Source organism: Haliotis cracherodii, unplaced genomic scaffold (assembly GCF_022045235.1).
Source record: "Haliotis cracherodii isolate W230 unplaced genomic scaffold, xgHalCrac1.p SCAF_15, whole genome shotgun sequence".
In the NCBI taxonomy this organism is placed as follows: Eukaryota; Metazoa; Mollusca; class Gastropoda; order Lepetellida; family Haliotidae; genus Haliotis; species Haliotis cracherodii.
The window spans coordinates 776,815-790,968 of NW_027266270.1; the positions used below are offsets into that span (position 1 = coordinate 776,815).

The 14,154-nt window shown below is 40.5% G+C and overlaps 1 protein-coding gene across 17 annotated transcripts in view; it reads right to left on the bottom strand.

Annotated features, from left to right (window-relative positions):
- LOC139462153 (splicing regulator ARVCF-like) overlaps positions 1 to 14,154 on the bottom strand; it is a 118,111-nt gene that overhangs the window by 37,827 nt on the left and 66,130 nt on the right. For 8 of the 17 annotated variants that reach the window (XM_071243660.1, XM_071243665.1, XM_071243668.1 and 5 more), the window contains exons 4-5: positions 8,302 to 8,459; positions 492 to 536 (exon numbers count right to left, since the gene is read on the bottom strand). The exons of 1 other annotated variant lie outside the window; for it this stretch is intronic. In XM_071243660.1, coding sequence (XP_071099761.1) covers positions 492 to 536; positions 8,302 to 8,459 — 203 coding nt within the window. Of the gene's footprint in view, positions 1 to 491; positions 537 to 3,556; positions 3,738 to 8,301; positions 8,460 to 14,154 lie in introns of those variants that run through there. 8 more of the 17 variants (XM_071243674.1, XM_071243675.1, XM_071243664.1 and 5 more) reach the window with 7 other exon arrangements.

The following is a 14,154-nucleotide window of genomic DNA, read 5'->3' on the forward strand; positions in this document are numbered from 1 at the left end:
AAGCCTTGTCATCCGTAAACACTGAGTATAAACAAAGGCTGTATGTAAACATGCACATGATTGAGTGTAAATAACAAACCTTATGTTTTCATATTGACAACAATGTGTGAGGCATATTTTTGTATGTCCCGGCTCCACAGAATGCTTGTTATAGCTATAGCATATACCATATTTCATATACACACCACCAGGATATACTGTTTAAACAGGCGTATACATCGCTTATTGAGTGATACAGAGATACGAATATTATAACATACATAATCAAACCATGGGATATGTTTGAACAAGTAATTGTCCATCTCACTTGTGTTTGATCGAAGCTGTTGTGTAAGCAAGCCAGCACTCAGCACGAAGCAAAAGGAAATATAAAATGAAAACAAACCTACAAGTTAGCGAGAAACTCAGACGTGAAGAAGCAGCAAATCAACTAGGCCATTCATTCCACATTCCATGACGTGTCGCGGTAAAAAAAACAAGATTTGCCTTACCGCACGTACCCAGTGTTCAGTGTGCCCCTGTCCTCCAGTTCTCGCCTGCCAGAAACAAAACACAGTGCAGTGCGCGGGTCGAAGCAAACACATCGTAAGCAAATACACAACAATGACCCTGATCTCTGAAAGCAAGTGTCTACTCCAACAACAGTATACCTCCACGAGCAATTGTCCATGCTAACAGTCAAATTAAGCTACATAATAATAATAGATTATTTAAGATCTTTTTCATTAATACATTTTCTGCCTAATATTCATCAAAATATGTAAAATAATTTTCTTCAGTGAATTAATTATTTGATTTTATCCTTTAGTGAAAACGATGACATGGTGTGAAAAAATCTAACAAAGGACACTAATGTACTGAATGAGGAATCATATGAGAGGAACTCACTAAACAATCTATTTCTTTTCTTCAAATTGTTAAAATACATTAGAATGCCTTGTTGGGTCATTCTGACCTTTGAAGCTGCAATAGCAGATGTCTGACAATTTACAAATCTTTATTGGTGGGGCTGTGGATTACCCATAGGAAATGCTTCACTTTCTGTGTGGGTGAGCTGCCCTTAGACCTTCCTTTGATGATGTTGTGTTCCACGAGCAAGACATAACGTGTGTCACCTGCCTCAAGTCGTTTAGTAAGAAGGAACACGAAGACCCCCCTCCCTGGGGTGAGTCCTACAGGTGATTCATGCCGTAAGTATTCCCCTGTCATCTGTTAATGGCTCTTACACTTCAAGTCTGTAGTAGGCAGACACTTCGTGCAATAAACCAGATAGCAGAAATCCTGGTTGAATAGCTGAGTTATACACAAACATCATTGACACTTGCTTTCGAGATAAGGACTTGATACATACAAAATAAAACAAACACGAGAAATACTGCATGTGCAAGCTGGTAGGAAGATTGAGGTCAAACTGAAATCCTCACATAGCTGAGGCTGCAGGAGTAAGGCAAATTGGAACTTAAAATATCTACAGATTAAAATGTTTCTATGAATAGATACACTGTATTCTAATATCACACATGGATATACACTGTCTTCCATCGTCACACATGGATATACACTGTCTTCCATCGTCACACATGGATATACACTGTCTTCCATCATCACACATGGATATACACTGTATTCCATCGTCACACATGGATATACACTGTATTCCATCATCACACATGGATATACACTGTCTTCCATCGTCACACATGGATATACACTGTATTCCATCGTCACACATGGATATACACTGTCTTCCATCATCACACATGGATATACACTGTATTCCATCGTCACACATGGATATACACTGTCTTCCATCGTCACACATGGATATACACTGTATTCCATCGTCACACATGGATATACACTGTCTTCCATCATCACACATGGATATACACTGTCTTCCATCGTCACACATGGATATACACTGTATTCCATCGTCACACATGGATATACACTGTCTTCCATCGTCACACATGGATATACACTGCCTTCCATCATCACACATGGATATACACTGTATTCCTATATCGTCACAAATAGATACACTGTATTCCTATATCGTCACAAATAGATACACTGTATTCCTATATCGTCACAAATAGATACACTGTATTCCTATATCGTCACAAATAGATACACTGTATTCCTATATCGTCACAAATAGATACACTGTATTCCTATATCGTCACAAATAGATACACTGTATTCCTATATCGTCACAAATAGATACACGGTATTCCTATATCGTCACAAATAGATACACTGTATTCCTATATCGTCACAAATAGATACACTGTATTCCTATATCGTCACAAATAGATACACTGTATTCCTATATCGTCACAAATAGATACACTGTATTCCTATATCGTCACAAATAGATACACTGTATTCCTATATCGCCACAAATAGATACACTGTATTCCTATATCGCCACAAATAGATACACTGTATTCCTATATCATCACAAATAGATACACTGTATTCCTATATCGTCACAAATAGATACTGTATTCCTATATCGTCACAAATAGATACACTGTATTCCTATATCGTCACAAATAGATACACTGTATTCCTATATCGTCACAAATAGATACACTGTATTCCTATATCGTCACAAATAGATACACTGTATTCCTATATCGCCACAAATAGATACACTGTATTCCTATATCGCCACAAATAGATACACTGTATTCCTATATCATCACAAATAGATACACTGTATTCCTATATCGTCACAAATAGATACTGTATTCCTATATCGTCACAAATAGATACACTGTATTCCTATATCGTCACAAATAGATACACGGTATTCCTATATCGTCACAAATAGATACACGGTATTCCTATATCGTTACAAATAGATACACTGTATTCCATTTCATAGATGGAAACAAAACAGTCTTCCCCTACATTGGGTTCAACCACGGACTTGTATCTACTGGTTATATAGGTCCGTGGTTCAACTTAACAGATCAGTATGTGTCCAAAATCAAAACTATCCTCTGTTAGTTGAACAAACACATCGAGTGACACCCATCTCCACGTCTACCACCACCACTGTTAATCATTATAGGACAACACCAGGGACAGACAGAGACTGGAACAGAAGGTACAGATGTTATAAGATTTACAGACTACGTCCAGCTGACCACTAGGAATGTGTACACTAGGTAGATAATAAACACAATAAACACTGCTGCAGATAACCCAGCAGTACATTATAACATAAGGTAATTCTCACAGGTACTTTGACCCGATACCTGTGAATTTAGAACGGCATGCTTTGTTTGTTCTTTAACGCCGCACTCAGCAATATTCAAGCTATATGACGGCGGTCTGTAAATAATCAAGTCTGGACCAGACAATCCTGTGATTGACATCATGAGCATCGATCCACGCAATTGGGATACACTGACATGCATCAACCAAGTCAGCGAGCCTGAACACCTGATCCCGTTAGTTGCCTCTTACGACAAGCATGGGTTGCTGACGACCTATTCTGACACAGATCTTCACGGGGCAGGACAACATGTGGAAGAATTGATACCTTTGTCCCATATCTGAACGACCTTGCCCTCTGCTCCTGTGATAGATCAATCTCACAGTTGTAAAGTCCAACAGCTCCTTACTGTCGAACCTTATTCATAATCCACAATGCACAGAATAAATAGCTCTTCAACACTGAACAGCAAAGTCTTGCTGCGCGATGAACGATCGAGATCGCTCAATAACACTTCGCAGTCTTAATGCCACTAAGTTGGAAATAGCGGCCCGGATACAAGTCACTATGCTGAGTCAAAACTAAAACATGTCTACAAAAACTGGTGTTACTGGGTGTTTTTAACAAGTGAAAACTCCTAATGGAACTACCACCTGTCAATGTTGATACCTCAGAATAGATGTCAGCTGACGTAGGTAGGTTAATAGGAAAGAGACAAAGAAAAGGAGAGGAATAGTTATCCTGCGATGTTATGTCAGGGGCTGTGTCAAAAGCAAAATAAACAATACTTAATGGAATTGCTCATTAAGATGAAATCTTGTGTTAAACAAATAGCGAGTCTCAGTCTGCCCCTATACAAGTCAGAGCATCTATTTCACGGAAGACAGGAAGTAGGGAGGTGAAAAATTGATAGGGATGAAAATAATTTTAACATGGTCCCTCCTCACAACCAGGTTGAAATCAGCTGATTCACTGTTCCTTTATCAGGAGAGCGGAATCACTGAGCCGTGGGAGGTGTGCTGGGTGGGGAGGGGCTCCAACATACATCGTCAGGAGGTCACTGGGTACAGTAGAGTGTTACTTTGTGTCATCATACTTGATACTTTGTGTCACAGCATTAGTGTTGTGTTCATGGGGTTCTCTCATTTATACACTCATTGATAAACACAATTAATTGAAAGGATTATTATTAATATATGGATTTAGTTTTTGTTTGTTTGTTGTTTAACGCAGCACTCAGCAATATACTAGCTATATGTCTGTAAATAATCGAGTCTGGACCAGACAATCCAGTGGTTATCCAATATGGATTTAGTTCTAATTAAGGTGGGGAAAGAACATATTATTGGACCACATATTTTTACATTTGGGAAAGGATGTGCACAGGTTTCCTAATTAAACTTGTTTTCATTTTCAGCCACAGAAATTAAAAATGGATTAATTGTTCGATATCAAATGTGTTTAACACCAAGAAAGCAGGCACTACAAGATATTGCTTTTTGCTTTATACCGAAGTCAGGAAACAAACTCAGGACAAATGTGAGTTAAGTTACCATGTTAACCATTGGGCCACCTGACCATTTTAATGTCCACATGTTGTCAGTCACTCATGTGATAACAGCACGGACTCCACACCTTGGTTTTGCTTTGATTCCATGAAGGTGAGATCACAATCAGGGCAAATTTGAGATTCGAACCTATGGCAATTCCTGGCATGGCAAAGACATCTCTGTGCTAACCAGCCCTCAAGAAGAACATACCCACTAAATAACTTAGTCAGCAAATCTGCCTTCACACTTCGCCAACTTGAACAATAACGACAGATGTTTAGTGGCCCGCAGCCTCTGTAATTTAACCCCCAAACCTCAATTTCAGTCTTCCTACAAGATGTCATAACATCAGGAAATTATTTGTTTGTTTACTTTGACCCAATACCTGTGAATCTAGAACAGTATGTTTTGTTTGTTTGTTGTTTATCACCACACTCAGCTATATTCAAGCTATATGACAGCAGTCTGTAAATAATCGAGTCTGGACCTGACAATCCAGTGATTGATATCATGAGCATTGATCCACGCAATTGGGATTTGATGACATGCATCCACGTGACCACCAGACCCTGTTAGTCGCCTCTTATGACAAGCTTATCGCCTATTACGGCAAGCATAGGTTGCTGAAGACCTATTCTAGCCCGGATGTTCACGGATCTCAGGAAATGAACACCAGTGACACGTAGACATGACTACACTCCCACCACCCCTACGTGCACACCTCCACTACAATATGGCTGATTTCATCACTCATTTACTGAACCGTTCTTTATGCATGCAAGAGCTATTTTTTTCCATTACAAACCAAATCGTTACAAGCCATTAAGTAATTTTGTACTCATGCCATGGTTGAAGGATCTCCCAACAAAGACGTAAATTATGAACAAGTGTTTTGTGTTTACTGTGGCATTGTTGTGTACGCGAGTTCAATGATTTAGTATCACCAGTATTCCGAGTCACGCAGCCAGCATACACTTGCAGTCTGACATGCCGTTTTATCTGAATTATTGATTACTTTTTTTTTTTCATATCACGAGAAATATCCACTAATGAGTGTACACATTGTAGACATAACTCATAGGGCAATTGTCATTTTTCTTATCACATGACGGTAAATACGAGCACTACCCTTATTACAATATGTCCAGGACCAACGACGTGATCATACCTTGCAACAGATGATCATAAGATTTGAAGATGTGAATTACTAAAAGGTAGATGTTTTGGAATCAGTTCACAGATGTGGTCATTTTACTGGGCACTGGTTTCATCAACAATGCATGTGACTGGACTCCACAAAGCACCGAGCTCCCATCAATTCATCACCGTGGCGACATTGCAAACAAATCTTGGCCACTTATTAACTCAGGATTAGTTTGCCCAGGAAAAAATATCTTTTTTATTGTCTAGAGAAGGTCACACCTGGAAGATCTAAATTACTCTTAGAATCCATGCTCAAAGTCAAACTCTTTCACTGGCATTCTGAAGAAGGTGGAGGACAAATTTAGCATATTATTGTCACATCACTGTCAATTGGCACAATGTTATGCTGACACCTTTTCATGTTATTTTTCATAAAATGGTAAGCAAATGTTTCAAGATTAAATAAGACAATTTTAGAATGTGACTTTTAACAAGAAACAGAATGATTGTCAAGAAATAATCATCACGGGTTGTTTGAAGTTAGTTTGCTGTATCTTTATTATTAAATTAGGAATTCACACACATAATAACATCACCACGATTAGCAGGGCCATATTTGAAATAGCCGGTCTTCACTTTCTGTGATTTCAGTAGATCTATCCAAGTTACGTTAAGTTTAGCTGGCTGATATTGTTTATCACTGATTAGTTCATGTTTTAACATGGGTGATCACATGGTTTTAGTGTCTTCTCCAGATGCTACATGTTCCTAAATCTGCTAATGATGTCACAATCGTCTGCAAAGCATTGTGATTCAATTTCATTGTAGTGATATTTCCTGGGAGCTATCACTTGATCTCACCCACAAAGAGTGCATCTCACACTGCAACAGACACCTGCCACCACTGTCATGTCTTCCTTCTGGGCTGCGTAAATCTAGGGTGAGTGAGTGAGTGAGTGAGTGAGTGAGTGAGTGAGTGAGTGAATGAGAGAGTGAGTGAGTGAGTTGGCTTTACACCTGCTGCAGCAACATTCCAGCAGGTGCCCCCTGCTTTATGTATGTACCGTTTGTCAATCGGATGTGGGTCTGTACACCAGGCTTAATGATGTGAATCAACATACAAACATACTGATGAATGAGCCGTGTGTGTGCACGATAGCAGTGATAGAGTTAACATAGATGTGTGTGCATGATAGCTGGCAGTGATAGGGTTAACATAGATGTTGTGCGCATGATAGCTGGCAGTGATAGGGTTAACATAGATGTTGTGTGCATGATAGCTGGCAGTGATAGGGTTAACATAGATGTTGTGTGCATGATAGCTGGCAGTGATAAGGTTAAGGGTTCACAGCGGAACCTCATTAATCTGGAACAGTAAAATAATCCGGAGTAACAAATCATGAGAATGCAATGATTGAAATTAGAGGGTTCTGATCTGTAAGTTTGTCAACTTTTTTTTATCCCTAAAGTATTTTCTTTTAATAGTAGGTTCCCTTGACTCTTAAGGCTTAGTCTTTGATCTCTGGTATTCATCAAGTTAGTCATATGGACACATGTTAAACTGAAATTGTCCAGATTAATGGGGTGTCCAGATTAATGGGATGTCCAGATTAACAGGGTGTCCGGACTTGCAGGGGTTGGCTGTAGATGGTCGGGTGATGTTGAGGTGGTGTGATGTGGTTGATGAACATGGGTGACAGAGAGCTAACAAGAAACCCTCCAGAAACAGAGAGAGGAGACATGAAAGAATAGGGGGCGGGGGGGAATATTCTGCAAATCCAATTCAGAATAACATCTAACACATGCACCAGCCACATGCAATCATGCTGAAAAACGCTGTAAAGAATTGAACACCTTTTGATCAAATAGAAATTGCTGCCGCTGTGGATTTTCTTCAATCGAAAAATTGAGAGAAGAATTGAGGCTGCTTATTAGCAGTTGCCATGGCAACTGAACAACTGCATAACCACATTCCTATTCTCTCAACTCAAGTCTGTGGTCTGACTTGTGCCCCTTGAAGGTAGTAGATAGGATAAGTTATTTAGCTGATTTCCTAAAAACTTATTAATCAAAATCACCCAAAATGCTAAATTACCTACATCTTTTGGCAAAAGATTACAAAAACGGGAGTCAAATATTAAAAAATTCCATCCCCCCACCCAAAAAACCCCATTAGTTCACAATTCATAAATTTGAGAAATTGCCTATTCCCGATGATGAATGAATGGAAAATTACCACCAAGTAAGACAACTCTTGCACATACATTTTTCCCAGAAACAAAATAGCTAGTAGTCGTCACACAGATGGTTGTGTCAAAGTTTGCCGTTCATCGTTCCGTCTTATTGACGTGGTTCGCGTGGCGACTGGCCCATACTCACAGACAAGAGTCCAATAGATGCGAGCTCATTTTAGAGGTATCGGCCAAGTGACTTGGGTCATCCTCGTAGTACGACGTCTGCTGGGACGAGGGCTGCCCTCGCCACATGTACGAGTCGTCCGCGCTCGTCATGCTCCCCGAGTCACTACCTAGTCTATGCTGAAATAAATAATACAACACCAAGGGCCTCGTTAGTCCCTCTACAGACAAACAGACAGACATGGGCTAACAGACAGACAGACATGTGCTAACAGACACACAAATAGACATACAGACAGTCGGACAAAGGCTAACAGACAGACAGACATGGATGACCAACAAAACATTGAATATCACCAAACAAGCTTATAGTGTCAAACAAAGGGCATGTCTCTCGACCCAATCCACAGCAAATGATCACAATTTTGACTGAAAAGATATCCCAATTCATCCCAATAAGACTAACGTTATGGCTATGAAGAGCCGACTTATACTGACATGCCAACAGGACCAATAGAGAGAGTCTTTATTGCTTGGCTCTTCATTCTTGCCTTAGACATGCTCAATGTCACAGTATTTTCATATAATTAGAACTTAAAACATTCCTAATTGTGAACAATACTGTTTCCCGGATTCCTGCAGAGGACAGTTAGTTTGGAATCCAAAAGAAATCCCTGGATTCTACAATATCTCACAATATAAGATTTGAATATTTTAAGTTAATAGGAAGCATTCTGTTTGATATTTGAATTTCCACTGCAAATGAGGGCCTTTCTTTGATGCAGTATTGTACAGGTACTTATGTGAAACAATCCTGACTATACAGCCACTGCCTGCCCCGACACGTGGACACAGACATACACTGGTGAGGTCGACGTGATGAGAAGCTGACACGTGGACACAGACATACACGGTGAGGTCGACGTGATGAGAAGCTGACACGTGGACACAGACATACACGGTGAGGTCGACGTGATGAGAAGCTGACACGTGGACACAGACATACACGGTGAGGTCGACGTGATGAGAAGCTGACTAGTGGACACAGACATACATGGTGAGGTCGACGTGATGAGAAGTTGACACGTGGACACAGACATACACGGTGAGGTCGACGTGATGAGAAGCTGACACGTGGACACAGACATACACGGTGAGGTCGACGTGATGAGAAGCTGACACGTGGACACAGACATACACGGTGAGGTCGACGTGATGAGAAGCTGACACGTGGACACAGACATACACGGTGAGGTCGACGTGATGAGAAGTTGACACGTGGACACAGACATACACGGTGAGGTCGACGTGATGAGAAGCTGACACGTGGACACAGACATACACGGTGAGGTCGACGTGATGAGAAGCTGACACGTGGACACAGACATACACGGTGAGGTCGACGTGATGAGAAGCTGACACGTGGACACAGACATACACGGTGAGGTCGACGTGATGAGAAGCTGACACGTGGACACAGACATACATGGTGAGGTCGACGTGATGAGAAGCTGACACGTGGACACAGACATACACTGTGAGGTCGACGTGATGAGAAGCTGACACGTGGACACAGACATACACGGTGAGGTCGACGTGACGAGAAGCTGACACGTGGACACAGACATACACGGTGAGGTCGACGTGATGAGAAGCTGACACGTGGACACAGACATACACGGTGAGGTCGACGTGATGAGAAGTTGACACGTGGACACAGACATACACGGTAAGGTCGACGTGATGAGAAGTTGACACGTGGACACAGACATACACGGTGAGGTCGACGTGATGAGAAGCTGACACGTGGACACAGACATACACGGTGAGGTCGACGTGATGAGAAGCTGACACGTGGACACAGACATACACGGTGAGGTCGATGTGATGAGAAGCTGACACGTGGACACAGACATACACTGGTGAGGTCGACGTGATGAGAAGCTGACACGTGGACACAGACATACACGGTAAGGTCGACGTGATGAGAAGCTGACACGTGGACAAAGACATACACGGTGAGGTTGACGTGATGAGAAGCTGACACGTGGACACAGACATACACAGGTAAGGTCGACGTGATGAGAAGCTGACACGTGGACACAGACATACACGGTAAGGTCGACGTGATGAGAAGCTGACACATGAAAGGCATGGGACAAGATGAGTGGCTCAGCTGGATTTAAACCGCTTTGAGCAGAATGGCATCAGCTTTATGTGGGTAGCAAGCCCAAAGTGATGCAAGTCGCTGTAAACATTTACTGATATAGTGAAAAACAGGAGCTTTTGTATGGCATTGACAGGACAAGGATCATGATCAGGAAGTTACAGGGATTCAAACCAATGATCAGTGGATCCTGGTGGGTCTAAGGGACTCAACTCATTACAACACAGATATTTGCAGTGTCCCAGGCTACTATTCCGCCCACGCCCTGATTGCCTCCAATGACAAGGTATCAGTGTCTGAAATAACCGCCTGCCTGCCCGCCCGTCTGCCTGCCTGTCCGCCTCCCCGTGGCTGGTAACATTTCTGTCGGACTGCATGAAATTTTCCTCTACCTGCTAGACTTTCTGGCAGACAATTTTAAGATGACTTATGTATTTAGTTTTATCACAACTACTGGTAGATTCTGAAGTAATTGTTTGCAGTATTTCAACTGAATCAAGACATGATTTGTCTCTTAATTTTTGCAATTGTTCAACATTTATAATGTTTGACTGCATGCAGGTAACTTTGAAGATGGGCAGGCAACACTTATGGGTCACCTGCCCGACTGTCTTCTGGGGTTTTAAAATTATTTTAAACATGTATTTGTTTCTTAGGGCTTAACACAACAAACTGATGGGACACATCAGACAGACAGACAGACAGACAGACAGACAGACAGACAAGAAAGTCAACAGACACACATTACAAACTTTGACACACAGACACAGAATCTCAATGATGAATCAATGCATGACAAATCACATTTTCTTCCTCTGTTGCAAGCACAAACACATCCAAATCACCAGTTAAAGAAATACAAAACCCCAGCTCTTAAGTATCACACAGAAATTCCCCACTGCACGCCATACTCACCATACAGTTCCACAAAGCCGACATGTTTGATTTTCTCAGATGTCTCAAACCATCTTTAAAACTTAGTCTCCCATTTTAATTAAATATGTTTCAAGCTAACGAGATCTTTGCGAGCTCTCATACCCAGGCCGCATCTACTTTAATTACTGAACTGCGGCTGAATAAAACAAAAGAATCAATATAACAGAACAATCCAAAGTCCCTTCATATTCACAATGCGAACATTCCTTCTTCACGATTTCCATTCTTCCACCATGTCCATCCATACTATTCCCAGCTTAGCAAAAATCCTTTGTTTTCAAAACTTCCCTCAACTCCAGAATGAGGAAAAGTTTCAGTCCACAAGAGAAGTCTGGCGTATGTTCACCAAGACTCATCATCCCTCCTGTAGCAGTCAGTGAGGGGTTGGGAGGGTTATTGTTGGAATCTAGTTAGGGGGCCTGACAATACATTACATCTGGAGGAAGATGGCGCTACTGAGATGCAGTTAACCTTAATGGAGTAAGTGAAAAAACACACACATGATTTGGTGCTGTGGATATGGAAATGAGCAACCCTCCTCTGTAAGAATATTGTGAAGCATAAACAAGACTTCAAGTAGAAGCTCCTCAGCACACTACTCCAGTTTGAAGGGTCTCCTTTTCAAAGTATCTCAAGACATATCTGCATATGATTCTTGTGACAAACTGCAGAATATTTAAATATACATTCTTGTTTTGATTAGTTTTGCGGGAAGATTTTGTATACATTCTCTTCTATGGGCTTCATTTGACCAAAAGTAGGGAAAACTTCAATACACAATGTATGATTCAACTGCTCCCATCCAACAACTCCCCCCCCAACACACACACACACACACACACACTCCAAACCAACCCAACCCCCAAGCCAGTCCCTTTTAAGTACATTGTTTACATATAATCAAGTGAATCTAAATAAATTGAACAGGTACGTCCAACAGAGGAAGAAACTGTGTCAAAGTGAAATGAAAACAAGATATATATCATAAATGATACATTGAAGAAAGCTTGAGTAACTCTTATCATTCCTCACCATGCAACATACAGTGTCATGTGACATGCATGACATGATGCACCAGCAAAATATTTGTAGTCATTCACAAAGCATGATGCACCACAAATATATATCTATCAGCGCTGGTGCAGGTAATATACATGAACAATGATTTGTTGAATGAACTTGCTACCTACCATAGAAAAAGTTCAGGCAAATTAGGGGGACAATGCAGGATGAACGAATATTAAACCACTCTATCATTCCATAATAATATACATGCAAATGAACATGGAGTGAAGCATGGGATGTTTCTGTGTTTCTGTGATGTTTGAACACCTAACTGTGTCACTTACAGGTATCGTGTATTCGATAGCTTCCCTCAATCTCCTGATAATTCACCATATTCAGCATATATTCTAAACATAAATTCAAAATGTTTCAAAATGTTATTTTTCATTATGTATTCACTGTGTGTATTTCACAGTTAAACAAGGCCTGTAACCTTTGGGTGAATTGTCCCACTGATAGATTTACAATGATGGCGTCTGTGTAGAAAACATTACAAGCCCCCTTGCCTCCCTGCTTTCAATATCAGTCCGCTAAACACAGATAAAAACCTCCCTCACAGCCTCCACGTAATTTTTTCTCATCTCTGCAGTTCAAATACTGATGACATTGCGGGATCAGTAACATCAATTGGCTTCATCTTGTCTGGAGTTTTCTCCCCTGATATTTTCATCACTCCCATGGCTCCATACTAAGTATTTTTCAGATTCCAACTTTTTGTGCTTACCTCGGTACTTGTGAACTGACCATGTCAGGGAGCAATCATTTAATCTTATTGGAAGCTTGGATTTTTCTCAACCAAAAACAATATTGTGGCCATATGATAATATAAATTGTCCAATAAGGAAAATTTAGTCATAAAGAGATGAGTTCATGGAAAAATATTGAAAAATTATAAGTAAGTTTTCATTCCAACAGAAGAAGAAAACTTTCAAAGTGACCTCATCAGCAAAAGGCATCGCCTTTCACCCATTGCTGTGTGTGCAAGTCTTGTGAAGAAATGTTCAACTGTCTTTTTATAATACGCCCAAGAGATAAAAAGAAATTTTTGTTTTACAAAAGATGATAAAAGCTTTTTTGTCTCCTGAAGTTAAAAAAAGATACCGAAGTGTTGGTAGAATAATGAAAAAATTCAGTTGCCTCAAACTAAACTCCCAAGTCCTCCGAAAATAAATGGCTGGTTCCCTCACCTGAACTCGTTTACACAATTTCCTCTTGACGGAGAGCTGGAGAACTAATTTTAGATAGAAACTCTCCTGGCGTGTTACTTGAAACGAGGAAGAAACCAGGTTATAGCAGCCACAAGTCAGTGTAAAATAAGGGGAAAAAATGGGCTGAGTATTTTTGCCTTTTTCCCATTTTGAGGTAATTTTTTACACTTCCCGCTAAAGCCAGGAAATGATAAAATGTTGTTGTCTTCATTTGAAACTTGCACAGTTTTTATTTCTTTCAACATCTGTCATCAACATGCACACCACGCTAAATCAAACATCTCGAGACATGAAAGACAAGTTTCCACGTCTCAAGTTTCCTTTTAAACAGTCATCAACACATAAAGAAAAATATTTATCCTTTGTGTGAAAATTACAATTGTTATTCATGATGAAACTACCTGTTGATAGATGTATGTCAGTCATGACTATAAATAGCACTTGATTAAAGAGGGAACAATTTGAGTGTGTGAGCTGACTATCCCTGTATAAGCCGGAA